The sequence below is a fragment of the Stegastes partitus genome, unplaced genomic scaffold, assembly GCF_000690725.1.
Source record: "Stegastes partitus isolate 25-593 unplaced genomic scaffold, Stegastes_partitus-1.0.2 Scaffold2176, whole genome shotgun sequence".
Classification (NCBI taxonomy): domain Eukaryota; kingdom Metazoa; phylum Chordata; class Actinopteri; family Pomacentridae; genus Stegastes; species Stegastes partitus.
The window spans coordinates 22,204-49,907 of NW_007579907.1; the positions used below are offsets into that span (position 1 = coordinate 22,204).

A 27,704-nucleotide genomic window follows, 5' to 3' on the forward strand; every position below is an offset into this window, starting at 1 on the left:
TTTTTTTACACCTTTGTCGTTAACCTGCCGGTAAGCTAGCACCAACCCTCTCCGCGTGTTAGCTTGTTCGTGCTTGGTTACCATGGTGACGGCCGGCGGCAGAGGCAGAGGCAGGGGGGACGCGAAACGGAAAAGCGGGCCGCTGCGGCGACAGTACAAACCGGTAAAGAGCTCCAAGACCCGGGCTCAGCCGGGGAACCGAAAAAAGAGCAAGGTGACCCGGCCAAAGAAATCTGGACCGTCGAAGGTGAGTGTGGCTGTGTGTTTAGCTTCTCTACGGAAGCCTCAGTCAGTTTCTAGTCAGTTTGTCAGAAGCAAAGATTCAAGCTGTTAAAACCGATTAACGTGTCAAAGTTGCAACTTCAGTTTACTTGAAAACTAGACAAATTTAGTTTTTATCATTGCGGAGAAAGAATATAAATCTTCCAGAAACTTATTAGGAAGGTGTTTGTCATGAAGTCAGACATTGCTCAGAAACAAAATGACCCGAGATAAGAAAAACTGTGTCTAGCAGAAAATCAGTAAGCTGTAGGTTCAATACACTGCTGAAAACATAATAAGCTAACATAAAGCTATGGAACAGAAAGTCAAACGGAATACTAGCAACGATTCTGAGGTGGTAAATAATATCACACATGATAATGAGATTTGCACACGAAATTGAAATATTGCAAATGAAAAAATAAATATTGCACACTACAGTGACTGAAATAATAATCATTGAAACAGCAACCTCTATGTTTTACAGCATGTACTCAGTTTACTCCCAGCTGATCTTGTTTTAGTTGTTTTTATGTTTAAAAAAAAAAGTTAAATGCTGTAAATAATGTTTTTGCTACTATACTAACTTCACCTTTCATATTTTTAGATTTTTACTCTCATTGTTATATATGTAAGTTATTTTTTCTTTAACTCTAGCTTTTTTTAAACAAGTCTTCCATACCATAGTGTATTCCGAGTTTGAATAAAGGTTGAATCCATCCATCCATTATCTATACACCGCTTAATCGTCACTAGGGTCGTGGGGGGGCTGGAGCCTATCTCAGCCGACTTAGGGCGAAGGCAGGGGACACCCTGGACAGGTCGCCATAAAGGTTGAATGAATTTTGTAAATAACATTAAATCATACTTTTTAAAATATTATAATATCATGATCTATAGTGGAATGTAACTCAGTAAATTTTCTCAAGTAGTTAAGTACAATTTTGAGGTATTTGTTGGAGTATTTTTGATTTATTCTCCTTTACATTTTGACTTCATGTAAAATCATGTAAATTTTCTGCCTTTAACTCCACTTTTTAAAATTTTTACTTGATGGATTTAGATTTTGTTCACAATACATGATCTAAAATGTGAAGCTCTGTTACAGATTCAACAGCCTAAAAATACAGATAGTTGTTAATTTGCATCCAGCAAATCCAGCATAAAAAAGTTAAAATTCAGAACCTTTACTTTTAACAATTGTAGTTTTTAGCATTGCAATACTGATATATTTTAAACTTGATTAGTAGCCAAAAATGGTACTGATAATAATAACCACCCATTAATCTGTATCTGTGTATTGAGTCATTAATGACTCAACTTTTACCTGATTATCTTAATTATTTAATTGCACTTTTGTCAACTTTTTTATTAATAAACTACAGCTTTGTTTTGGTGTCTTTTTTTTTTTTTTAATGGGAAGGGGGCTGGGTTGTTTTTTAAATTTTGTGTATGCAAAGTTTCTATGTACGCTAAAAGTATGTAATGCACACTGTTTCACCGTAAAAGTTAACAAACACAAGGCTTTCACGCTTTAAAAATTGAGAGAATATGTATGTTATTTTCTTTCAGACTTTCAGGGTCAATATTGGACCCTGGCTCTAAGTTACATCATCCAGCTTGTTGTTGTACAGTTGTATAGCACTGTAAATAGTTGCTTCATAAATATAAAGGTTTAAAACCCTCAACACATCTAGAAGCAGTCCGCATGTCTTTAATTAATATTTTAGAAAATAAACAGTACTTTACTCCTTGACAGTAAACTGTGAACATACAGTAGATGTGTGCAGCGTTGCCTGTGTGGATATTATGCTGGTATGAATTTGTGGTGGGTATGACACTGACTTCTAGCTGTGAAATGTTCTTTAGGGATTAATCGCCAAGCGTAAAGGACAGAATCGCGTTGGTTCAGGAACACGCCGGGATGGAGGTGCGAAATCAGCAAAGACTGTCAAGAGGTACAACCAAAGCTATAAATAAATGATGTTTTAAAAACCAAGTTTAGAGAGGAAATGATCAGTCAGTTAACTGAAAGGTAGTTGATAGAAAATAATAGGTTAAAAATCTGCTGTTTGTACATTTGAGTACCTGGTCTTTTTGTGTCCTTTTCAAAATACTTCTGACTGTGTGAAGTGTATGTGTATATGTACACAAACGTATACATCAGTATTACTTGAGTAAAAGTACCACTATTTAAAAAATACCCCAATAGCCCCAATTGGACTCTTTATGCAAGGAGCCCAAAATAATTGGGCTCCACTGGTTCAGTCTGGTGCAATGAATTGTATTGAATTCACTCATATGTATTTATGTCCAGTTAAGATCTGAAAAGTAACTGTATCTGTTACACAAATGTAATAGAGTCAGATATTTCCTCCTGAACAGAGGTGAAGAAGACAAGACAAGATAGAGGAGTACAGATGATATGAAATACTTGAGTTAAATACAATCACCTTGAGACTGGACTGAAGTGCAGTACTTGAATCAGTGTATAATGTAACAGAATCATTCTGTAGTACCGGTTTGAATGTTTTCTCACAGAGAATGTTGTTTTGTGTTATTAGGAAATCCTCAAAGATTCAGAAGTCTCCAGGTAAGGACATAAATCAATCAAGCAATCAGTCAAAGTTTTTTTATATAGCACTTCACAACAGCCCAAAGGGTGACCCATTTATTTCATATATGGACAAGCTACAGCCTGAGTAATATTCATACAATTAAATTTCAACCTACACACTTAACGGTCGAGCTGCTGTATTGGATAACATTAAAGTTGACATTGGTTACCAATAAAGTGGCCAGCATAAACTGGCATTTTGTTGCAACATATTACAAACTCAGTGCACGCAGTGGTTCAAGTTTCTGTCCTTGTTCATGATAAGGTGAGTAGAAGATGAACTGATCTCTTAAAGGTGGAAAGTTGAAGAAGAAACATGGTTTTAACTAACATCATTGTTTTATTTATTTATTTATTTATTTGTTTGTTTTTGTATAATTTTAGAGTCAAAGAAGCAAAATTTGGGGGACCTTAATTGGCTGATTAGTCATCATTAAGAAGTTTCAGAGCTGTATAGGCACTGTAGCTCCTCTAATGTTGTCCCAACAATCAGCAGCCTGTCTCCAAGCAGCTGCCCAGCAGTCTGAACATTTGACTGAAACTGATGCCCACAAAGCAGAAGAAACTGTAAGATGATAGTAATGTGATTTCAGAGAGCTGTTTCCTCAGCTTCCATTGTAATTAAGAAGTGGCAGTTGCCAGAAACTGCATTCTGAAAACAAGTCTTGTGAACTGATGAAGTTAAAGCAGAACTTTCTGGCTGTAAGGAGCAATGTTTTGGGGAAAAAAAGGTGCAGAATTTAACAAAGAGAACAGGCCTCCAGCTATTCAGCACAGGGTTAGATCCATCATGCTTTGGGTTTGTGTTGCAGCTGGCGGTCCAGGGAAGATTTCACTAGTACAGGGAAGAATGTATTCAATTAAACAGCAACAAATTGTGGAAGCAAACTTCACAACATCTGTAAAACAGCTGTGGATGAAAAGAGGAGCGCTTCTACAACAGTCTCATGATCCTAAACACACTTGAAAATCCATAATGGATGACCTCAAGAGGTGAAAACACAAGGTCTTGGCTTCACAGTATCTGATCTCAACATCATGGAAAATCTGTTAGACCTTAAAGAGCAGAGCTGCAAGACAGCCCAAGAATCTGACATAACTAGAAACCTTTAGGAGGAAGACGAACTGAACGACTCTGAGCTGCTGCAAAATGTGTTTACAGGCTGTGATGCTGCCAGTGGTGGTGTTACCAAATACTGAGCATGCAGGATGGCAAGACTTTTGCTTTGGACACTTATTTCTTATTTTGAATCTTTTGAATTTTTTGAAAAAAAAAAAAGAAAAAGGAATTATGAAAGTAATCTTTCATAAAATATTAACAAAATGTGTGATCTTGAACGTCATACCAGAAATTTGATGAACAAGCTTTTGTGTGACATTGTTTATGACAGCATTCATTCATGAATGTTTACTTTTGTTTCCAGGTGGCAGAAGGAGTGTGCAGAGAAAAAGTGGGCCGAAGAAGAGAGGGCAGACAAAGATTTTATCGAGAAAGAGTGGCGAAAGGAAGAGTGGGCCGAGGAAGAGTAGGGAAAGGAAGACTGCTCCGAGGAAGAGTGGGGAAAGGAAGAGCGGGCAGAGGAAAAGTGGGGAAAGAAAGATTGGGCAGAGGAAGAGGGGGGAAAAGAAGACCAGGCCGATGAAGAGTGGGCAGACAAAGATTAGTCCGAGGAAGAGTGGGGAAAGGAAGACTGGGCTGAGGAGGAGTGGGCAGAGGAGGAGTGGGCTGAGGAGAAGCACCAGACCAACCAAACTGACCAGCAGATACCAGGCCCCCAACATGTTGAACGGCATCAGCACCAAGTAAGACACCATGGGCCAGTTTAGGCTGTAACACTCTGAAAGTGATGAGTTTCTGCAAAATTCCCCACAGTCTAGATATCGGTGCAGGTTAAAAGTTTCCTGCAGATAATTTTAGTTTTATTTATCACTTTTTAATACGTTTGCTTCTTCTTCCACAATACGTCATGCTATTCTTTCCTTCATACTTGACTCAAAGATTTAATATAGTTTCTTTGCAGAAGGTCTTGATTCCAGATTGCAAGATGTCTATTTTTAAGATTTCTGCTTCCATTCTGATACACAGCATTTAAAAAAAAATCAACCACAACATCCAGAGTTTCAGATACACTGCGGCTCCCTTTTTTCTTGGTAGAGTATTGTTGTTTTCAGTTTTTTTTTCCAATTCTGTAAAATGAATAATTGAGAAATTCAGCTTTCTTTTTTATGACTTACTGCAGTATAACTGTGCTTTACGGCACATGTTTGAGCTCTCTCTGCTTCTAGCCATTCTGCTGTTGTTTCAGTAGAGGTGCAGGACTTTGTATTGAATTGAAAAATGACTCCACAGTGAGGAAAAATTGTATCAGGAGCAACAAAACAGCTAGAAACTGTTTGAGGTGGAGAAAATCATCGATAAATAATCAACAATGGAAAAAATCAATAGTATTGACTGATTTCATGTCATTCTTAATTTTACACGCTGGCTTATGTTGCTGTCTTTTGTACTTTGATCAGTATGATGGTTAAAAAAAAGTGTCGGAAATTTAAAGTCTAATGTTTAACCCTGCAAAAACCTTGTTGACTTTTACTGTGTTTACTGTATGCTATTTTATGCTTTCTCTTTAGGACTTTCTCCCACGTTTGAAAAAGAAATACTGGTATGACTGTGACAATATAGATTTATTATATATTTATTTCCGCTTTGTTCTCTCTGCAGTGCTGCCAGCTCAGTCCTGAAGGAGATAGACAACATGAAGAAGAAGAGGCGCCTCAGTAGCAACAAAGGAGTGAGTAACGCTGTGCTGTAACATTTCAGCCCTGACTCCTCGTTTTGCATGTTTCAGTTTATTCACATTTGTTGAAGAAGCTGTGCTCTCTACATCTGTTCTGCATCCTGACTCTGTGGCTGAAGTTTGCATTTGCACACTTGTCTTTACCTGGTTTGTGTGACTGCATGTCAGTTTGTGCTTATAATCCACTCAGGATTTGAAGCATTTTTGAGGATTCAAGTTGCAGCTTTGATTGCTGATTTGTACATATTCACATTCACAACAAAACAGAAACTCAGCTGGTGTGTTTTTTTTAATGCAGACACTGTAGTTTTGGTTTTATTAGTACAGATTTTGAAGCATCTGTCTCTGAGATTTCTGCCTTCACTTTAATACAGTGGTGGGGAATGGGGTTTTGTTTGTGTTGCTGACAGAATTGAGAAAGATTGACACTGAAAAATGTAACAGTTACACCAGTAATCCACAGAACACAGTTTTAATAGAAACTGTTGTTTTTCTCTCTGACATTTGAATGAAAACTGAGGTTTCCAGGTCAAGGTCAAGATCAGGCTCAAGGTTATATTTATTAATACCCGTGTGTAGATTTGGTTTGCAGAAAAGACAAATGATAGCATTTGGCAATCTTTAAACAAAATACACATTGTCAAAAAGACAAGAGACCCAGCTTAGGTGGCAATTAGCAGTGTTATTAGTTGTATTTTGTTAATGTTCACCAAAGATGGAGGAAATTAAATAAGCTGCTCCACACGTATAATCTCTGTCACACAGATGAAACTGCATCTGTAGTATTTGACCTGCTTCTGAACGCAGCTCAGTTTTGATCAGAGCTGTTAAAGCCGCTGCTGTTTTAACTGTCTCTTTAAATTTTGTTTACATTCAAGCAGTTTAAAACCCACAGCTCAGTCCGTGTTCACACACTCGCTCAGTCTCAGTGGGCGCTGCCTCTCTTATCAGGCCGTCGGGAGGGTGGTCCACCCGTCTGCTCGCAGCTCATGGGGAGGGGGTGACATCTCTATCAGCTGCCACCATATTGGAAGGCAGCTGAGAGCCTGAGAGGCACCAGCCCTTGTTTTTGTGTTTGTGTCACATGAAGTTTAAGTGTTGACATTCGTGTTGAAGTGGTTGGCCTCCCGTCTAACCAAATCAGAGGATGTGTACGGCTGACGCTTGTAATCACAGGTTCAATCTTGATCTTCCAAAAAGCCAGAATTGTAAATTATGTACCTGCTCGAAGACAAGAAGTTGAGTCTACTTTGGTTCTGCTGTATGGCCACTAGTTTCTCTTGTGTTTAGTCCACCAGTAGAAAGATGTAGAAGTATAACCTCTTGAGAAAGTTTTGGTTCTGATTAGGCCTGAACGATAAGGCGACAGCGATATGTACCGCTTCATCAGTAGCAAAAAGAAAACTGTTCAATAGGAAATTAGACACAAACATTCACGAACACACAAGACAACAATGCAAAGTTGGGTTGCATGAACAAAGTCCAAGCGTGTTCCCTCCCTGGCTCATAAACAGCCGGTCATATCCCTTCATAATGAAGCCACTTCACCCTTCGTCAGTGGCTTCCATGCAAGTCCTCCTCAGGCTGGTTGTTGACAGAGTTCATGGTCTAAAAACACTCCCAACCCTGTGTCTCCCACCAACACCACCAAAGTGACACAGTCACAGCATCTGAGGGCTGCCGGACTTGATGTCAAGATCCGCCACACCATTATCATAACATAAATTATATAAAAAAGTCAAAATGACCATTGAATTCCTTTGATTATTTGTTATTATTTAATATTATTTACATTATTTGTTGCACAAAAATGCAAAACATCTGTGTGCGCAACTGTTACTAATACTGGGCATAAAGGGTGACTCTACATACTATCGATATTTAGATTTTTTTTTTTTTTTTTAAAGTATCTGATGCAAATGTTCTATTTTATTATTTATTTTTGTGAATTTCTAAATAAGCCACGGAGAATGAAGTAATTCTGATATCACAATTTCAGGCTTAGACTATGATAATTTTCCTGATTGAATGACACATTAATGTCATGTTTAAGTTGAGTATCTGACAGTGTCTGGCTAACAAATGATGTCATTTTGGTATTTCTTTAGATAACCTTTCAATCCCACCGGCAGGTTGTGGAGATCAGGGGTTAATTAGAGGAATAAGCAGCACAAGCCTAAGATATAGACATTAAAATGACAGAGGAAATCCCTAATAAGAGCCTCATCCTTAATTTATGTTTAAGATCAAATGTTTATGAGTTTCTTACAGTGGGTCTGTGTTTGATTAATTTTTAGAAGATCTACTCCAAAGCCCAGAGGACAAGAACACCGGTACCACAGAGAGAGTTCACTGACAGCGAGGATGGCAACGGTTTGTACGAACAATAAGCAGAGCAGTGGAGTAAGAGAGGGAGGTGATTATGGGAGAAGAGAGGAAGATGTGGTGCTCTGAAAACGTTTCTTCTTCTCTGGTATTTCCAGCTATGGTCGTAGATGAGGACAGCAGACTGACAGTGACTGCAGATGAAGACAGTAACTGCAGTGCAAACCAGAGCTTTGACGCCAAAATGAGCCGAGCGTCGTCGCTCTACCAGGGACCTAGCAGCGGTCAGTACAGAGAGCTTGTAACAGAGGACTGTGCAAAACTCCACACTTCTGTATGTTTATTAACAGTGCGAGTGGTAGTTGGGATTATGTAGTCAGACAACAAAAAAATAGACAACTGTAGAAATGTGTCATTAGATTATAGTTACATGATCAAGAATTACGTGATTACATTTGGATTACATCTTTAAAACATGGCAGTTTTAAAATGAAACTTTTTCCATGATGCTGTATATTAAGGTACTTCTCTTGGGTGACGTAACTAATATTTGATTTTAGTTTTGTAATGCCGATTTATTTAGATGATTGAGTGCTTATTCCCTTTTATTTACAATCAAAATGGCAGATGAACATTTTGTTACAAGATCGAACGTCTCCTGTTGGCCTTTTGAATGAACAGCGGCAACAGAAACAGCATCTCACATGTTTTGGAAAACACAGAACTCATCTGTAGTTTGTGCCAGTATTGTTTCTGTAAATGTTATTTGACTTTTCCAGCTGTGAATACAGAATATAGAAAAATAATTTGTTTTATAGTGTTTTGAGATGTTTAAGTAAAAAAAGAAAAAAAGAATATTTGTCAAACTCTAAATTTCCTCAAATGTTTGATATTTTTTTTATTATAAGGTGCAAATTTTCAATGTTCAATTTGGAAGTGATTTAAAAGCCTTCAAGTTAGAATAATTTAGTGATTGAATGCAATAAGTGTTCATAAAAAAAAACAAAAAAAAAACAATGCTGCCTGTGAGTAGACCTGGTCCTATATGTCATGTTTAATGCACACGATATGAAACAAACATTACAATACTTCCTTCGTTTGTATTTTGGGATTGGATATGACAGCAGAATCCTATAATATATGATGTCATTACAGTCTTCTGACAGTATTCCTGTGTTATGCCATCATAGGAAAAGAATAATAAGCAGGTACAGCAAATGGTGAACAGGATTCTGCTGAAACATTGCTGTAGAAAAATAAACATTTAGCGTTTTTCTGTCACATTAAAGGTCTGTTGATGGTGTTTTCTCTTGATTAGAGCTTCTGAGAGGAACTTTCCGGATCAGCGCCTCAGGACCAAACACGGGCCGCAGAGGAGCCTTCAGGTCAGACTGTGGGCAGAAGTTTTCTGTTCTGTCTAAAGTAGAGCACAAATACTACAGTTGGAACGTTTGTGGCAAACACTCATGAACACTGCTTTCAGCTGTGCTATGGAGAAATACCTGTTAGACCAGTTTCTCTAAGATTTGTCTGCACTACACTCAGTGGCACTAGCTGACAAAATATATAACTTATGGTTTCTTGATAGTGTTGTGTAGCAATGAAACAGGAAAGAGTTTTTCAGAACAGCAATAATCTGCCATTTTTTTTCCAAATCAATTTTTTTTTCTGTATTATTACATTTTTCACTGTATTTTTCTGGTACAATGTGCTTGTAGCTGGTCAATTATTCTGAAGTTTTCTGCTGGACAAAAGAGAGATCTAGATGTAGTTGTTCAGCCAGCTATGGTTTTGGTACAACTTGACTATTAGTTTGATTTTAGCTGTAGTCAAAGTTAGTTTGTGAAACCAGCTCCTGGTCTGCAATGACACAGTTTGGTTTAATGAGGGTTTTCTACCTAAACATCAAAATTTAGGACATATCAAATCAAACTGCATGATGAGATTTTTGTAGTCATGACAGTTGCTTCTCTGTGCAACGACGTGTTAGCATGAAAATCATTTTGTGTGTCCATCTCCACGCCAACTACTCTCATTTGAAATAATAATAATAAACTCATCATTGCATGACTATGGAACAAATCTCACAAGAAAGCACAGAACCGGTGCTAATGATGCTTTACTTATCAATGTGAGAACGTAATAAAGACAGATCAAACTTCTGCAAACTGATATGTTTATGACTCAGCCATTGTCACACTCCTGCTTCTCGGCTGAACGTGTCACCCATCATTTTACAACAGGCTGCATATCAAACAGCAGAAGTCAGTCTTTCTGGTGATACGAGTTGTTGAAATTACACAAGGTTGACATTGAATGATTACCCTGAAAATAGCCTCAGGTTCCTGCGGTTAAATAACTTTTAAGGCACAATATGTGGTTTATTAATTTATTTTTATAATGCTGTTATTTCTGGACACTTGAGATGTGAATGTCGTACGTTAGTAAACTATTTATCTGAAATAGCTCTTGTATGAGTTTTGGTTGTTCACATGTGAATTTGGGACAAAGAAAAATGAATGATGACAGAAGTGTGTTTTTATGTTTGTTATCAGCAAGACTTCACCACTAAGTCCATTCCCTTTACCTTCTACTGCATTCTTTTATTTGGTTTCTTATTCCAGACCCACTAAGAGTGCTTGGTCCAGTCAGTCTGACGAGGACGACGACTCCGATGACGAAGACGAAAAAGCACTGGCCAGGTCAGTGGGTAGAATAAAGGTCTTCACTGTAGCACAATGACACAAACTGTTCCTACACCTGACTGAACTGACTGACCACTTGCTGATTTGTCCTGAACATCTTGAACTACTGTGAGGACAATAGCAGGCCATACAGTTGATGAAGTCTTGTTTTAAGATATAAATGACCTCAACACCTTTCAAACAAATGTGTTAAACACAATGCGTTGTCCAAGCAATAAAGTATACACTGGTGAAACAAAGGTAAGGTAACTAAACTCAGGAGGAAACGCCCAGTAGCCAAAACTGTTTTTCTAAAAGATTCACCCTTTATTGGAAGTGATCAGATCACTTTTCACCACAGACAGTGACATTCATTTTCTTAGGAAGCGAAAAGAGTCTCTCAGGATTTACAAGCTTACATTTGCCAGAATTTAAAGATTTTAGCAGAAGATGTATGTAAGTATGTAAATATGTTGGCTGTGTGTTTTTACACAGAATATGAAGGCTCTGTGCAGGAAATGTGGATGTTTTCATCTCAGAATCACGAAAAGACTTTAAAAAATCTCCCAAACTACACCATTTATCAGTAACTGTAAAAACAGAAGGACAATTGTTGGATTTTCAACTTTCTGACAGTCCTTGAGCTCCTCATGTGTGTCTTCTAGTTCTATAAGGAAACGTAACCAAATCTAAGCTTGTAATCATCTCAGCAATCACGTTATCTACACACCTATTTGAAAAACAAAAAATAAATTGGCCCAAGTTTTGTGTTGGAGTTATTCAGTTATTCAGTGTTGGAGTTATTGACACCAAGATTTTCATTTTTACTGCAAATGTACATCAGTTCCAAATATGTAAAAAGATATTAGTCTAAATCTGTTTTACTCTTCACGTTCCCGATGTTTGTGTGATTGTGACTCTTCCTTCCAGCTGTCGTCCTCTCGGTCTGCATTCAGAGGATCTTCTGGGGACTCGCAGAGACAAGATGGCTGTAGGAGCAGGTCTTGCAGACATTGATCCAATGGCCATCGATCAGTCTGTGAGTTATGACATATTAAACCATTAAAACTGTCAGTGAACTGGCTGTTGGCGTCTGTCGTTCTCTGCTCTGTATTTTACATTTTCTCCTCACTTTCCCTTCTTTCCCTCCTCAGGTGGGTTTTGACAGTATCGGAGGTCTGTCAGGTCACATCTCAGCTCTCAAGGAGATGGTTGTGTTCCCACTTCTCTACCCTGAGGTCTTTGACAACTTCAAGATCCAGCCTCCCAGGTGGAACACACACACATTCACATATTTACAGGGGCAATATACAGTGCTGATGCTCATGCATAAAGGAAACATGGAAAAAAAACTGACAAATGCACACATGTATTGCAAGTTGTTTTAACTTTTCTAAATTTTTTACATACTCTGTGTCTCCCTTCAGAGGTTGTCTGTTCTATGGCCTTCCTGGGACGGGAAAAACTCTGGTTGCCCGGGCATTGGCCAATGAGTGTAGCCATGGCAACAGGAAGGTCACCTTCTTCATGAGGAAGGGAGCCGACTGCCTCAGCAAGTGGGTGGGCGAGTCGGAGCGGCAGCTGCGGCTGCTGTTTGAACAGGTAACGTTCACTTGACGTCCCTGTGCTGTCCCCTGCTGGACGACTGCAGGCTACACTGTATTTAACCATCTGAACCCTGAGCCTCTGCTTTTTTTACTGGCTATAGGAAGAACACAAAATGTCTTCTGTGCAATAGGACACAGTTGTAATGTCATAAAACATAAAACAAAAGAAGAAGAAAAAAAACAGTTGAATTTCTTTGATCATTTATTTTACATGTACAACATTTTTAAAAGTGCCCACTGGTGTTTTTACTATTCTACAACAATGGTGACTCAATATAATATAGATATTTTACCACTGATATCCTTGATTTGTTTCCAAACTTGTCTCCTCTCTGCTCTGTGTAAACACAGCCTGCAGTTTAGCTGAAAAGTCCCAGAATCTTTGTCAAATCTTTTGACAAAGACTGCTGAGTGACATGTGGCTTGACAGTTGCACCGCGGATAACTTTTGGGGTTTTCAAAGAATCCTCTTAGCGCACATAGTTTATTTTTTGACAGAATTTAAAATTGGACTTGTGGAATAAAGTGATTTTGTTGAAATGTCACAATGTTAAGGTTGGATTTGGTTAAAATTTTCCACAGAACGGCACGCCACAGATAAGTTGACAAGAGTTGGCGATCTGATGAATCTTTCTGCTTATACAGCATCTTTCTATGATAAGTTGTGTGTTTTGAGTGATTTTTTTTTTGGGATATGGTGGACTTTGTGTTACTGGCAGGTTTTGGGGTTCAGAGGATTAAGGATTAATACCACATACCCTGTATGTGGTATTAAAAAGTCCTACATTTAAAAGTCGCTGTCGTTGATCTAAAACACAAACACAAGTGTCAGTTTTCTTTAAGCATGTTGTTTAGAGTGCAAAGGGTTGAGTGTGTTTCATTGTGTGTCGTCCTCAGGCGTATCAGATGCGTCCGTCCATCATCTTCTTTGATGAGATCGATGGTCTGGCTCCGGTCCGATCCAGCAGACAGGATCAGATACACAGGTCCGTCACTGTTATTTAAATATATCAACTGCTGTTGAGCCAAAGTGCTTTATTCTCTTTCTATCTCATACACAGCACATATAAGAGTGAGAGCATTTGTGCCAAATCACTCTGGTTCCTGAACAAAACTGTACCACAAAGAGTCATTGATGTTTCAAATCCTTGCAGCTCCATCGTGTCGACGCTCCTCGCTCTGATGGACGGGCTGGACAGTCGAGGGGAAGTCGTGGTGATCGGAGCCACAAATCGGTTGGACTCCATCGACCCGGCGCTGCGGCGGCCTGGACGCTTTGACAGGGAGTTCCTGTTTGGGCTGCCCGACAAAGAGGTGACACTTTATTCAACTAATTGTATTTTTTTTCCACTTGCCAATCTTTTGTTTTGTACTGAGAATTTTAGGCTTTGTGATGTTTTGATTGCTAAAGCCCACAATTTTTATTTATTTATTTTATGAGGCAGTTTGTGCTCCTTGTTATCATATAGTTTATTTTCTTTTTCTTTTTTTTTATTACATCTTTTTTTAAATTATTTTATTTATACAGCATATGATGCAGCAAATGGCAGTTACTACATGAGCTCATGTTCACAGGATCACTGTTATAATTCTGTGTCTGGTTGGAGATATATTAACATAATGATGGCACAGCTTTCACTCTAGAGGTTTAGAGTTTTGTCACCATTCACAATAATAATTCACATTAATCTGTTTTGTTTGTTGATTTCTGACTAAAAATTACTTAAGCTCATCCATCTGTGTGTTTCAGTCTCGAAAAGAGATACTGAAAATCCATACCCGGCAGTGGAAGCCTCCTCCGTCTGAAGACTTTCTGGAAGAACTGGCTGAGAAATGTGTTGGTACGGTACATTAGATGTTGGTAATCACTCATTATTATAGCTCATTATTAGAATAATTCCCCCCACATCAGGTCTCTGGAAACATCTTCCAAAACCTCTAAACATTAGTTACAAGTAGAAAATCTTTATTTAAAACCTGAGACGACAGGTTTGACAAAAATTTGATAAACATGTTGAGTCAGTCATTCATTCCTGCTACTTTCACCTGAAGAATATTGCAAAAATACATCCTCTGTTATCTTTTCAGCAGCTGCAAATGGCTATTCATGGTTTTGTGTCATTCTGTTAACACTACTGTGATGCTCTGCATTCCTGTCTAAATTGAGTCGCTGTTACCTGGTTACAGTTAGTCCACGACCCTGCAGCAACATGAGTCACTGAGACTAAATGTTGCTCTCACAACACCCCATGATGACACTACAATGGCTTCCAACTATATTTAAAGTCCAATTTAAGTTCCTGCTTTGTGTCTATATAGCCTTAAATAGTCTTGCCCCAAATTCTTCATATCATTGCTGGTTTTGAAAAGTGCTATGAACAGTTCTGTCTGTGGGCATCATTAGATTTGTTGTTTTGTCAAAGCTGTAATAAGGCAGATGTGCAGGCTCAGACCACAATGGAGCCTCCCACATGTTTTACCGAAGGCTGCCGGCATTCTTTGTTGTAGCTCTGTTCAACTTTTCTTTTCACATATTGTCATCAACTGAACCTGAACATTTCAAACTTTTACTCATCAGTCCTCAGAACTCTTGCTGCCAGAAGCTGAGCACATTCTTTGCTAAATTTTTTCCAGTCTCTCAAAGAGGAAACTTCTCTGTAGACAGTTTTCTTCCACCTTTCACTCCTTTTTGTCCTTCATCTCTCCACATATTAACATTTCTTTATAAGAGCCTGAATACCACATCTTGAGTATCCAGTTTGTTTGCTGATTTGCCTTTGAGAGTGGCCTTGCTGATGATTTTATAGTCGTTTTTCTTTCAGTAATGCATTTTTTGGTGAATTTTCTTCCTGAACCTCCATTTCTCAGGTTACTGTGGTGCTGACATCAGGGCGGTGTGTACCGAGGCGGCGCTGTGCGCATTGCGTCGTCGCTACCCACAGATCTACGGTACTTCTCAGAAGCTCCTGCTGGACGTCTCCTCCATTGCCGTTAGCAGCTGTGACTTTGTGGCAGCCATGAGGAAGATGTCGCCTGCCTCGCACCGCTCCGCTGCCTCCCCCGCCAAACCCCTGTCACCCGTGGTTCACCCACTGCTGGGTGCCGCCCTGCGCGACATCCTGGAGGCTCTGCAGAGGCTGTTTCCTCACGCTGAGCAGGGCATGAAGAGGAAGAGGGAGCCAGGTGAGTAGCAGTTGAAAGGTAGAGGCAAATCTGCTGCAGTCCTGATAAAACATCACATCCGCTTTACAAATCTGTTTTGTGCATGTCAGATCTGACCTCTGGTATCCTTGATGATGGTCTGATGTCTGAAGGAGACGAAGGCTCCACAACCCCCAGCATCTCAGCACCATCACCCTCCAAGGACAAAAACTTCCTGCACTTTGCCAGGTGAGTCTGAACAAAACTTCACTGAGACCTGGAGTAAAGTGTCTTTATCTGAGTGAAAGAACATAAGAAGGTGGTAACACCTCATTTTAAATTTCTGCATTCATCAACAAGATTTCATGAAAATAGACAACAACTATTATGACATCTTCACATGAAACATCTCCGACTGCAGTATAAACTCTACAGGCTCTAAAATTGGAACATAAAACAACAACTTTCTGTTCAAGCAAACACATGAACAAATCCTTAGAAAAGTTAAATAGTTTATATTTTCACAGCTTTTGCAAACTTTCAACAGATATCTCAAAGCCTTTTTAAAACACATTTAGAATGAGAAATTAGAGCTTTATTAAAATACATTAATAAATGATTAAAAACCTTATGTTTAAAACATTTACATACTGATTATAAGTGCAAAGGGAGGAGAATTAAATGAAGTGTCACTTAATTCCTACTACTAAGCAAACTGTTTTTTTTTCCTGATTAAACTTGGTCTTTTTAATTTCAGATGCATAATAAATGTTTGTCATGGAGTATTTCAAATATCTGTTGTGACAAACTACAGATTTACTCTTTTGTTACCTTTCTGGTGCTTCTTACAGGAGTGCCGTCAAACAGCCAACGTCTCACCGGCCCAGAATGCTCTTGGCAGGTCGCCCCGGCGCCGGTCAGACCTCCCACCTGGCCCCCGCCGTTCTGCACGCTATGGAGCGTTTCACCGTCCACAGCCTGGACTCTGCGGTGCTATTTGGAGTCAGCAGCACCTCCCCGGAGGAGGCCTGTGCACAGGTGACTCCTCAGCAAACACTGCATCCATCATGTGTACTGAACTGAACCTTTAAATGACTCTAAAAGTTTTGAGCAACTTTAATGTGACAGGAGGGTTGTTGGTCCTCAGAAAATGCAAAAACATCAGGGGCCAGAGCAAGGACTTCTTATTCCATCATGTAACCAACAATTATTATTAAAATTTACCAACAGTTAAGCTTTTTAAAATTTCAGTTTCAGATTTTTTGTCAAGAAACATGCCTTTTAAACTTTCCAGTGGGTTTGGGGTTCAGTGGGTTAATAACTGATTGACTGTTGAGTGTGTAAAATGCCAGAGAACAGTAAAGTACTCCCATAGTTATTCTCTGAAGCCCAAGACAGCAGGTTCACAGTCTGTAGAAAAGCAAATATTCCAATTTGAGAAGCCGGAACCAGAACTTCTTTGATTTTTGCCTGAACAATGACTTGAACGATCAGTAGATGAAATTTTTTATCAGCTCTATTGTGAAAAATTCAACTGACCTTTCAAATAGGAGTTAGTAGGGACCCACAAGTAATATTTTCTTCAGCTGAGGTGAGTGGAAGAGTTATCCTCAGACAAAAAGTGAAATGAAAATCTGCAATCTGTTTTATACACTGTAAAAACACATGTGGAGAATTACTGGGGCTTGCCCTCTTCTTGTCTTACTTTAGATAACTTGAATGAAAGTTATACTGAAAATGTATTCATAACCTCCCATTAAAGAAAGAAATAAACAGCTGTCACTGAAATAAGTTGAAATTGACAAAAGCAAAAATAAATAAAAATGTAATGAAAATCATGACATTACTTTTGAATTGTGGTTCAACAGAAATATATTTATTTTTTAAAAAAAACAAGCAAACAAGCCTGATGGGACCTGTAAACTAATATTTTGTTGAACAATTCTTTGAGCCAATCACTACAATCAAGTGTTTTCTGTAACTCTCAATCAGACTTCTGCATCTGTTGACAGGTATTTTGATTTTGGTCCACTGCTCATCAGCAAAGTGCTCTAATTTGTCCTGGACAGTTTTTTTTATTTTTTAAAAAAATTCTTTTCAACCACAATTCAAAAGCAATGTCTTATTTCACAAAATTATAATTTAGCAATTTTTTATTTATTATTATTTTTTTCAGTTTCTAGTTATTTGAGTGACTATTGTGAATTTTGCCTTTTCTTTCAAGAAAGGGTATGAATAAACTTGAGGATGACCGTAAGTCAATGGGGTTTGCTTTACTTTCTTGAACATCTGGACATGACTGGAGCAAGAGCGGTCCTTTGATGACATCTGATGGTGATGAGAGGCATCTGCAGCATGCATGATGTGATTTGTTTTGTGTGGTATTAGTAGTTTACTGTCTTTCAATAACAGAAAACTAACAAAATGTGTTGGAAAAACTTTTAAGAAATGCAGTTAAATGCTGAAAAACAACTGATTTGTGCAGGATTTCAGTTTCTAGGAGGTAAGTGTTGATGTCTTCTCTGATCAGGTGTTCTGTGAGGCCAAACGAACGTCTCCCAGCATCCTCTACATCCCCCACATCCAGCAGTGGTGGGACACAGCAGGGCAGGCGCTCAGGGCCTCCTTCCTCAGTCTGCTGGGCAGCATCCCCTCATTCTCCCCCATCCTCCTCCTTGCCACCTGCAGTGTCCCCCATCAGGAGCTTGACCCGGAGGTAAGGCCTGAAGTTACACAAGAGCAAGAAACAACGAGTCTGAAATAGTTTTACTCCCATATCTTAATTGTTTTTCTCCACAACAGGCTAAATAGCTTAGCAGTTTTTATCCCTCTGATATTAAACAAGTGCTTTAAAGTCTTTCGTGTTCTATCGTCAGATCCAGTGTCTGTTTCGGGAGGAGTATGGAGAAGTTTACACCATCAGCGCTCCCACCAAGCGGGAGAGGATAAACTTCTTCCAGGATCTCCTTCTCAACCAGGCAGCTGAGGCTCCCCCCTCCAAGAAAAAAGCATGTACGTGACTGTGTTGTTCAGAATCTTCAGTTTAGGGTGTTTTCGTTGAACTGTGTAGAGTTAAGCATCAAAAATTTTATGGATTGATCTGAATTTAAGATTGTGTTGTTTCAGGTCCATTTTGTACTTGCCCAGCTCTAATTTATCTAAAAAAATATAGCATGAAATATGGATATTTAGAAAGATATTTGTCAAATGTTGCCTTGATAATCAGATAGGTAGATTTGTTTTAATAAATCAACCCACTTTCAGCACACTTTTTCGTACCTTGAAATATGAGACTAAGTTTGAATGACAAGATTTCAGGAGCTATTGAGGATAAAACTTATTTATTTTATTTAATTATTGCATTTTTTTCTCATCATGGCATTGATTCAAAATTGATTTGCTTGTGGGTGAGTTGAAATATGAAAAAAAAATAATTGAAGCCGTCATGAAAAGTTCCATCTTTGAGCTCACATTAATACCTAGTCAGCCCCTGATAACTTCTGAACCATATGTGGTTTCATGTCACAATAATGTACAACAAAACATATGCAATAGTTTTTAAGATGAAACACTTGGTCACAAAAATGAAAAGACAGTTCTTTTCTTCTAACTTTCAGAACTGATTGAGGAGGTGACAAGCTGTGATAGGCAACTTGAAAAAAAAAAAAAAAAAAAAAAAAGTTGTCTCAGAAAGTACTTGATCTATCATTCTCAAATTTCACAGATACTATTTTAAATACCCGCAGTTCATGAAAAAAAAGTTTTAAACAAATCAGAGCTGGTGGAGCAGAAAGCCCCTGATGCTTTGAGATGGACTAACCAATTGAGTTAAACCATTATATTTTCGTCCTCCTCCCCTCTCAGTGACTCAGGACATGGAGATCCTTCCCGTGGCTCCCCTTCCTCCCCCCCGTCAGCTGTCGGAGCAGGAGCGCCTCCGTCAGCAGGAGCAGGAGGAGGATGTGCTGCGGGAGCTCCGCCTCTTCCTGCGTAACATCACCGAGCGCCTGAGTCTGGACCGCCGCTTCAAGGCCTTCACCAAACCGGTTGACATCGAGGAGGTTTGTGCTCAAAACACAGAAGGCTATAATTTAATGAATATTGAGCAAACAGGTGATGTTTTACTTTGAGCTGTTCACAGGACAAGAACATACTTATGATTTTAGTGGATGAGAAGTACTCAGACACACTTACACATCTATGAATCTAAAACAGTTTACCTTACACACCTGAAGATGAGCGAAAACCTGCATCTTGCAAAGGATTAGAGTCTTTGTTGAAGGAAACACACTAGATAAAAGACAGAACAACTGGTCAGTAACAAGTAGAAGTTCTGGAGGTTGATGCCCCCGCAAATCCTGGATGGATGGTGATGGCAGCTTGCACTGTTTATATTTCTATCTGTGGTTTATATGCACCAAAAAGCCCTAAAGCTCAGGAAAATAGCTCTGAGTTTGGGGGAGATCACGGACGGAAAAGGCCTACAGAGACAGAACCCGATGCTGATAAATTTCAGATTTTAAGTCTTCTGAACTCAAACTTGTATTTTTTACCCCTGTCATATTTTTTATTTTCCTCTCAGTATCTTTTTTTTTGTCTCCTCTCTCCTCTGTGTAAACACAGCCTGCATTCCACCTGAAAACTGTACATTTTTGTCCTGTGTTGGTCATGGCTGAGTCACTCATGGCTTCTAGGTTGTGCTAAGGAGCACAGAATGTTTGCCTTTTACAGAATCTGGTATGAACAGTCTATTTTGGGGTAATGAGACATGTAGAATAAAGTGATTGTGATATTCAGCTTGCCTTTTTTTGTTTAATATTCCCAACGGAACCGCATGCTGGACGTGAATATTTCAAGTTGTTTTGAAAGAATATCTGGTGATTTTTTTTTCAGTATTTACATTTTCTGATAAATGGTGTCATTATTTAAAGATACTATGCCTTTCAAACCCTGCAGCAGGCTTTGAGCTTTTAGAGGGTAGAGTTAAGTTTATTTTGTTTTGACAGAAGCAAATCCTAATGTTGGGAATCCTATCGTGTGTTTGTTATCCAACCTTATGTCAGGTTAGAAAGTCCAAAATAAAACTTGTGTGTCCCGTGTATGTGTGTTATCTTGCAACCGACGCTACTTTTCTCATCTCGCTGATTTACTTTGTAAATGTTCGTTTTTCATTGAGAAATGGAGCAAAAGCAACAACTGGCAAAAAAGTCCCCAAACAATAAGTAATTCCAAGATGTTTTATATCAAAGTGTAAAACCACAAGCAGAACCTGTTTCCAAAAATCTCACAGTTCCTCTGCTTTGGTGTCCTCCAGGTCCCGGACTACCTCATGGTGGTCAAGAAGCCCATGGACCTCTCTGCGCTGCTGACCAACATCGACGAGAACAAGTACGTCACTGTCGGCGAGTTCGTGTCAGACGCAGACCTCATCTGGCAGAACGCTCTCGAGTACAACCCAAACAGCGACCCCATGGGTGAGACAGCCAATAGGATCCATTCACAACATATTCGAACAAACCATATACAAGAGAACTGAATAGACTGGCCTCATATCTCCTGTGACGTTCAAAAACCGCAGGCTTCTCTTGCTGTTCATGATCTAATTCTCAGACTCAGCAGGGGATTCCAGGGGAAATCTCAGCTGCTGCATCGATTTCATTTGTTAGTTACAGTCACTAAGCAGGGTGGGTTTTATTTGCAGAGAAAATCCTCTGAAATGTCTTCTATTGAGAGGAGAAGAAAAGCAAGTTGTTCACCTGAACTCACCTGCTCACTGTGGAGAGGTGGTCTTGTATTAGAAAATAATCCTCAGTGTCTGGTGAACAGTACAGAGCTGTAGTTACGTGTTTGAGGAATCATGCCCAAAATAATGTACAGTGAAAAGTGACCTTGTGTTTTACTGTTTGTGTGTGACTGTGTGTGTCAGACCGCCACATCCGTCACCGAGCGTACGCCCTGAAGGACACCATACGAGCCATCATCAGAGATGAGCTGGACGAAGAGTTTGAGAGAGTCTGTGAGGACATCAGAGAGTCTCGCATCAAGAGAGGTGAAACTTCTTCTTCTCTGTCACTTTAGTGTCTTGAGCTTCAATTGGAGCTCATAAGTGTGCAGTGATGGTTCAGCTTCAGCCGTAAACCTACAAATAATGACAACCACAGCAGTAAAACACTGGATTTAAGTCTTAAAATGCACCGAAAAAGAAATAAGCTAACCTTTCAGACCTCAGTGAGTCACTGCTTACTGCATGTGTTTGAACCTCTGAACCACAAGCTAAGACTTTTATTTTGATGGCAGCTCTTTCATACGGGACTGGAGTCAACCCAAAGGTGGCCAACGGTGTCTGCAGATCGCTGTTCCCCAGAGACAGTCCTCAATGTAAGTCCAACCTAAAGCTCCTGAAAACAAACGCAACATAATCTGAACAGCAACAGAACTTGAGTTTCTCACACAAACACACACTTTTCTTTCATTGTTGCCTCTTTGATGTTCAGTGATTTGCCCTCTAAGGCCAGTGTTGTGCTTTCCAAGTCTGCGAGTACGTAACGTACATTTTTTCATCTGCTCAAATCTGTAACAATGACCATGTAGTTTAGAATTTGTGTCCACATGGCAGCTACACTATACGTACAAGGGCAGTAGTGTGCATAATGTGGAATACGTAGAGATCTGCTCTGCATGTACAGAACAGAGTCCTACATACCAACTAGAAAGTAGTAAAATTACAATAACTACAACAAAGTGAGCACATCAGTGTAAATGCTTTATTGCAAAAGCTGTTCATGTATGTGATTAAATAGATGCACGAAACTACAAATATTTGACGGTTGTAGTCAACCAAACAAAATCTTAGTGGACTGAAATCGGACTGACTCTTCAGCCAAGCAGCTGTTAACAATGATTTGCTAGGAGAGCGTGTCGACCAACTAGCCAACCAGTCCATCTGGACAGCCCTAAAATATTTACCCTCAGTAATGTAAAGACTTTAAAAGAATAACTTCACATAAATTTAGTTTTGCTTAAATTGCGTTCGAGCCAATGCCCCAGTCAGAGCCTCAATGGCAGTAAATATTTGATCAATTTTGCACATGGAAGACACTTAATTATTTACACTCAGAGACATTTTTAAATGTTTTAAAACCAAGAGGGGATTGTCTATAAAATAAAATACCAGAAAATAATAAAAAGCGTCCTTTGTAATTTCACAAAATCCACTTGCTTGTTCTTTTTATCTGGCCAAAGGTCCAAAAGCCAAAAATATTCAGTTTGAGATCATTTGATGCAAAAACATTCCTGACATTTTCGAAGCTGGGGCCATTAAATGTTGGAATGATGAATTTTTAATTGAATGATCCATTAATTAATCATGTATGGTAGATGCAGTTAATATTCTGTGAGTCCTCGCCTCAGCTCTTGAAGAAATACAAAAATGTACCATGTTAGTGCATCAGATTTGTTTTCTGGCCCCAGAGTGCAACGCTGTTTTTAAATGAGTAAAATTACAATGTTGTAGCAGTAATAATATTAAGGTCAATTTTAGAGGTTTACTTTTGGTCTTGTCAATGTAGCAGAGAGGTATCTCAGCTTTTCTATTCTTTAAATTGTATCTGCAGCCATATTTCTAAACAAATTCTTGGGGGTCGTTTGGCTGCTGTGTTGCAACACAAAGATATTTTTCAAAATATGGCTGCGTTTATAAAAAATAGTGAAAGTAAGGGAAAGGTAAAGTTGCAGGAACCTGCAGGAGGCTCCTCATTTAAACATGAGAGTCAAAGCAGAGCAGACGAGGAGGACGAGGAAGCTTCAGCACAAGAGCAGACAAGTTAAATGGAAAAGTCAAGAGAAAATGAGGAGCTCAAGTGTAGAGGAGAGGAGGTTGTTCTGCTGTTTAATGACCTCTCCTCCACTCCCAACCCTCCTCTGACTTCTCTTTCCAGCTCGTAAGAAAAAGCGTTACAAACCTCCCCGAAAGTCCAAGTGGAGCACCGGCGTCATTCAGAAATCAAAGAAGAAAAAGACACCCACCCCAACTTCGAGTTCCTCCTCCACGTCCAGCAAGGCCAATTCTGAATCGAGCAGAGAGGACAGCAGAGGGGTCATTAGTTCTGCTGGTCCGAGCTCATCTAGCATGTCAGACAGCAGTGACGGCGAGCTGGGCCCTCTGAACGGCTACCATCACTGCTTAAACGGCGTCACAGGAGCCCAAAATGGAGTCCTCATGAATGGCTACCATCACAAGCCACTTCACAGAGTCCCAACAAGGAGGCTGAACCTCAGGGATCGAACCCAGAGCGCCAATACGAGACTAAACAGGAGTAATTTGAACAAACTAGGTCTGTATGTTTAACAGAAATTGGGAGTGTGCGAGTGCCTGTCCTTGCTAACTGCGCTTCACCAGACTGACTGAGCTGCAAAGCTGCAGATGGAAAGTGTGTAAAACACCTACTGAAAGTAGGACTACTGCTGCTGCTGCTGCTGCTGCTGCTGCTCAACAAGCATCACTGGGAGGTTTTGCAGAGCTTTGGGCTTCAGGCAAAGCTTCCTCAAAGCTGAACTGAAAGCAGAAGTTTCTCGAACCCTCACAGAAATGTACACTTCATAACGTGACTTTTTTGGTTCTGGCTACATGAAAGGATGATTTTACTTCCACGTAGGAGCTTGTTTACGTGACGCTCAACACGGTTTGTGTGAGGTTTACATGAAATCTGCTTCTGCATAACTCTGTGTACATGATTAATACTGGCTTCCTGGTTATTATTTACTGCGTTCTGTTAGTGCAGGTGCCTGGGATGTTTACAGGCCTTAAGTGGCAGTTTTGAAATGAATAATATGATGTTCCTTTCACTTCTAACCCCAACCCTCTGTACACCAAGCAGCTCCTGGACACCTTTTGTTTCTGTAATGCTTTTCCACAAAGTGGGCTAATTTTTCACTGATATACAAAGTCCTGCACCTGTAAGGAATCACCACAACCATGACTAGAAGCGGAGAATGCTTAGAAATATCCTCTGTACAGTAAGACACATAGTGCTATAAATCATTTTTGACTACATATTTTACAAAAATTGAAAAACCTGAAATCAGTGGACACAACATTTTCCCAAGTGTCCACAGGTTTTACTAAAACTGGAAAAATGGCGACTCTACGTATTATATTTTACTGCTTACATATCTGCTCTTTGTAGACACTGCCTGCAGTAAACAACAGTTCATTGTGGTTTTACAGTTTCTGGCTGATAAATGGTGTGATTTTGGTGATTATTTGAAAAAAATAACATGCCTTTGAGTTTTGGGGATCAGGGAGTAAATTAACTTGTGTTCATCACTTTTCATTAGTCCAATCATTGATGCATTTTATTTTTTTATACACGTCCAGATGTTTTGATTTCATTCATCAAATCATTGAGATTTTTTTAATGTTTAATTGTGAGGTGCCGAGACTGGCATTCATTTTTATCCTGTGTTTAGCTAAAGAATCTCTTTAAAGGTCATAAATGTGACTGAACTGACTCCACCTCCAGCCCCACTGCAGCAGCTCTGCTCCTCTCCCAGCTTGGCTAAACCAACCTTTTTGAAAAGCTCACCAACCTCTGCACCACTTTTAAAAGTGATAAACTGAAGGATAAATCACGACTGTCTTCATGTATTCGTCTTCAGGGAGACAGAGAAAGCGTGAGACGAGAGCCACCAAGGCTGCCCTGGACCAGATGCAGCTGTTCAACAGAGACAGATCTGTGGAGTCTGACGAAACGCCACCGCTGGTCGTCGACCACAACAAACTGAGGGTGAGTTGGTGCTCAACAGTATTTGTGTGATTGGATGGTTTTCTACAGCAGCTGTTACCGTCTGTAGCTTCTTATGACGGGGAGTCTGACTCACAGGATGTAGGCTGCCAGTATAAGCCTGCTATTGGCTGACTATCTCAGTCGACATTCTCCCTTCCTTCCGCTGTCTGTGTGTTACCGTTTTGTCCACAAACATCCGCACTGAAAATGAAACTGATATGAAGGATTTACTGTGGACTTGGACTTTGCCGTGGATGGTGCAGTAAGGCAGCTCTGCTTGTTTTCTGCAGTAAATCCATCCATCCATTATCTATACACCGCTCAATCCTCATTAGGGTTGCGGGGGGGCTGGAGTCTATCCCAGCCGACTTAGGGCGAAGGCAGGGGACACCCTGGACAGGTCACCAGTCTATCACAGGGCTACACTAGAATCACAAATTAACCTCAACATGTTTTTGGACCTTGTGGGAGGAAGCCGGAGAACCCGGAGAGAACCCACACTGCATGCAAACTCCACGCAGAAAGATTCCGGTGCCCCCACCGGGACGCGAACCGGCAACCTTCTTGCTGCGAGGCAACACTGCTACTAACTGCGACACCTTGCAGCCCCCTGCAGTAAATCGTCCACTCTAATTACAGAGCTTGTCTCCCTGCGTGCAAATATTCCAACACAGCTATTCCAGTCATAACTCTTGTTATGACTGTGAAGATATGAAAGATATGAAATGTTCCATAGCAGAAATATTTCAAATGCGTTGTTCCATAGCATCACTGTTACCATTCATTCCTGAGGTGCTGCACAGCTGCATCTCCTGTGAATTTAAACCGACGTTCACGAATGTGGAGCTGTTACACCAGTTGGTACAAGACTTGTGCGTCGGACACACCTGTTTCCTCTCTCCTCAAGATACTTTAACGGAATAAAAGATCCTCCTTGATGGTGGAGGAGGAACTATTTGCGCGTCACGTGAGGAGAGAATATGCGAAGAGGTTAGCACCATGAAAAGCACTGTTTGTTTCAACATGGGGTGTAGATATAAACGGAGGTACTAAATGAAAAGCACTTCACTGATTTGATAAATTATTTAATGACAGTGTTTTTTTTTGGTGGACATTTCTACACACACTGGTGGTGATATAAAAACTTTAGATCAGCTAAAGATTTAAATAAACTTGCTCCACACCAGCTTTTAATTCTGGTGATTATTGGCATTAATGTGGTTTTTTTTTTCATTTAGAGTCGTCTTGTTCAACAAATGTTTATTTATTCAGGGACACGTACAGAGCATGAACCGATGGCAAACACAGCAGCATTTATTGCAGAAGCTCATTTGCGCAGCATCACTGCATGTCTGCTGACTGGTTCTGTTTGGTGCGATATAATAACCACAGACTGTTTGCATCTTCAGCAGCAGGTGGATAAACTGCAGCACTGCTGCTTACAGACAGGAAACCATCAGGAAGCTGCTGCAGCTTTCTCTCACCCACAATACTGGTTCGTAGGTCACAGATGAAACATGTTGTTGAGTGTGTTGCACGTTTTAAACAAGTACCTAAAACATACGAGGGAGGACCAACAGGAAATGATTCAGAGGTGTGAAACCAGGCGAATGGTGACCTGCTGGTAGAGTGGGGCTGAATCAGTTCAAATCTGTTTTGTCAATTCGTATGTCGGTCATTTTCTTGATTATTTGATGACTTGTTTGGTCTATAAAATGTCAGAAAATGATGATAAATGTCTTGTTTTGTCCACAACCCAAAGATCGTAAGTTTACTGTGAAAGAAAATATTTAAGCAGCTGCAATCAGAGAATTTAGACATTTGTGACTCAAACTGATAATAAGATTAATTAAACAGTTAACAACTAATCGATTATTTGAATACTCGTCACAGCTCCACAGTAGAGTCATTGTTTGTGTTTGTCAGGATCTCCTGAACAAAGCCGTGGCTAAAACTGACGGCGCCGAGGTGGAGCCGCTGGAGAAGCTGTACGCTCTGCTGGCTCAGTGCATCTACAGACACAGAAACAACTACAACAAGACGGAACTCATAAAGGTACGACGACCCACAAAACCAATGCGCTGTTCCTCCGCTTCATGTGTCAGAATCACATTCAGCAGTGCTCATATGCGTTGTAGTTTCAGTTTTTCTTTTTTGTTTTTCCAGGAAATGAAGACAGAAATCGACAGCTTCTCCTGATCGACAGCAGGTCTATTTTAATAAAACCTCAGTGCATTCAAACATGTAGCTGTTTACTCCTCTTGCTTCGACATTTGGTTCAAGAAACACATCAACAATCCAAAATACCTCAATATTTATTCTGTCAGATGATATTTATTATAGAGTATTTATTCATATGATGTTTTCATAGGAGATTAATATATATAATACTTGCAAATGTTATATTTTAATTTAAAATTTGAATATTTATGACCATGCAGAGTGTGTTTTCATGATATGAGTTTTAATAAAGTGTGATCGAAAGCTGA

General features: G+C 39.6%; 1 protein-coding gene across 1 annotated transcript; it reads left to right on the forward strand.

Annotated features, from left to right (window-relative positions):
- LOC103374201 (ATPase family AAA domain-containing protein 2-like) lies at positions 1 to 27,704 on the forward strand. Its single transcript, XM_008304245.1, has 28 exons — positions 1 to 247; positions 2,131 to 2,219; positions 2,826 to 2,854; positions 4,303 to 4,681; positions 5,598 to 5,667; positions 7,971 to 8,046; positions 8,157 to 8,282; positions 9,317 to 9,383; positions 10,623 to 10,700; positions 11,613 to 11,721; positions 11,837 to 11,952; positions 12,110 to 12,284; positions 13,187 to 13,275; positions 13,444 to 13,603; positions 14,040 to 14,130; positions 15,158 to 15,472; positions 15,562 to 15,679; positions 16,282 to 16,468; positions 17,961 to 18,146; positions 18,307 to 18,442; positions 19,295 to 19,491; positions 20,745 to 20,904; positions 21,357 to 21,479; positions 21,728 to 21,808; positions 23,368 to 23,763; positions 25,088 to 25,215; positions 27,142 to 27,270; positions 27,382 to 27,704. Exons 1-28 carry the CDS (start codon positions 83 to 85, stop codon positions 27,412 to 27,414), a joined length of 4,008 nt encoding a protein of 1,335 aa, XP_008302467.1. The 5' UTR covers positions 1 to 82; the 3' UTR covers positions 27,415 to 27,704.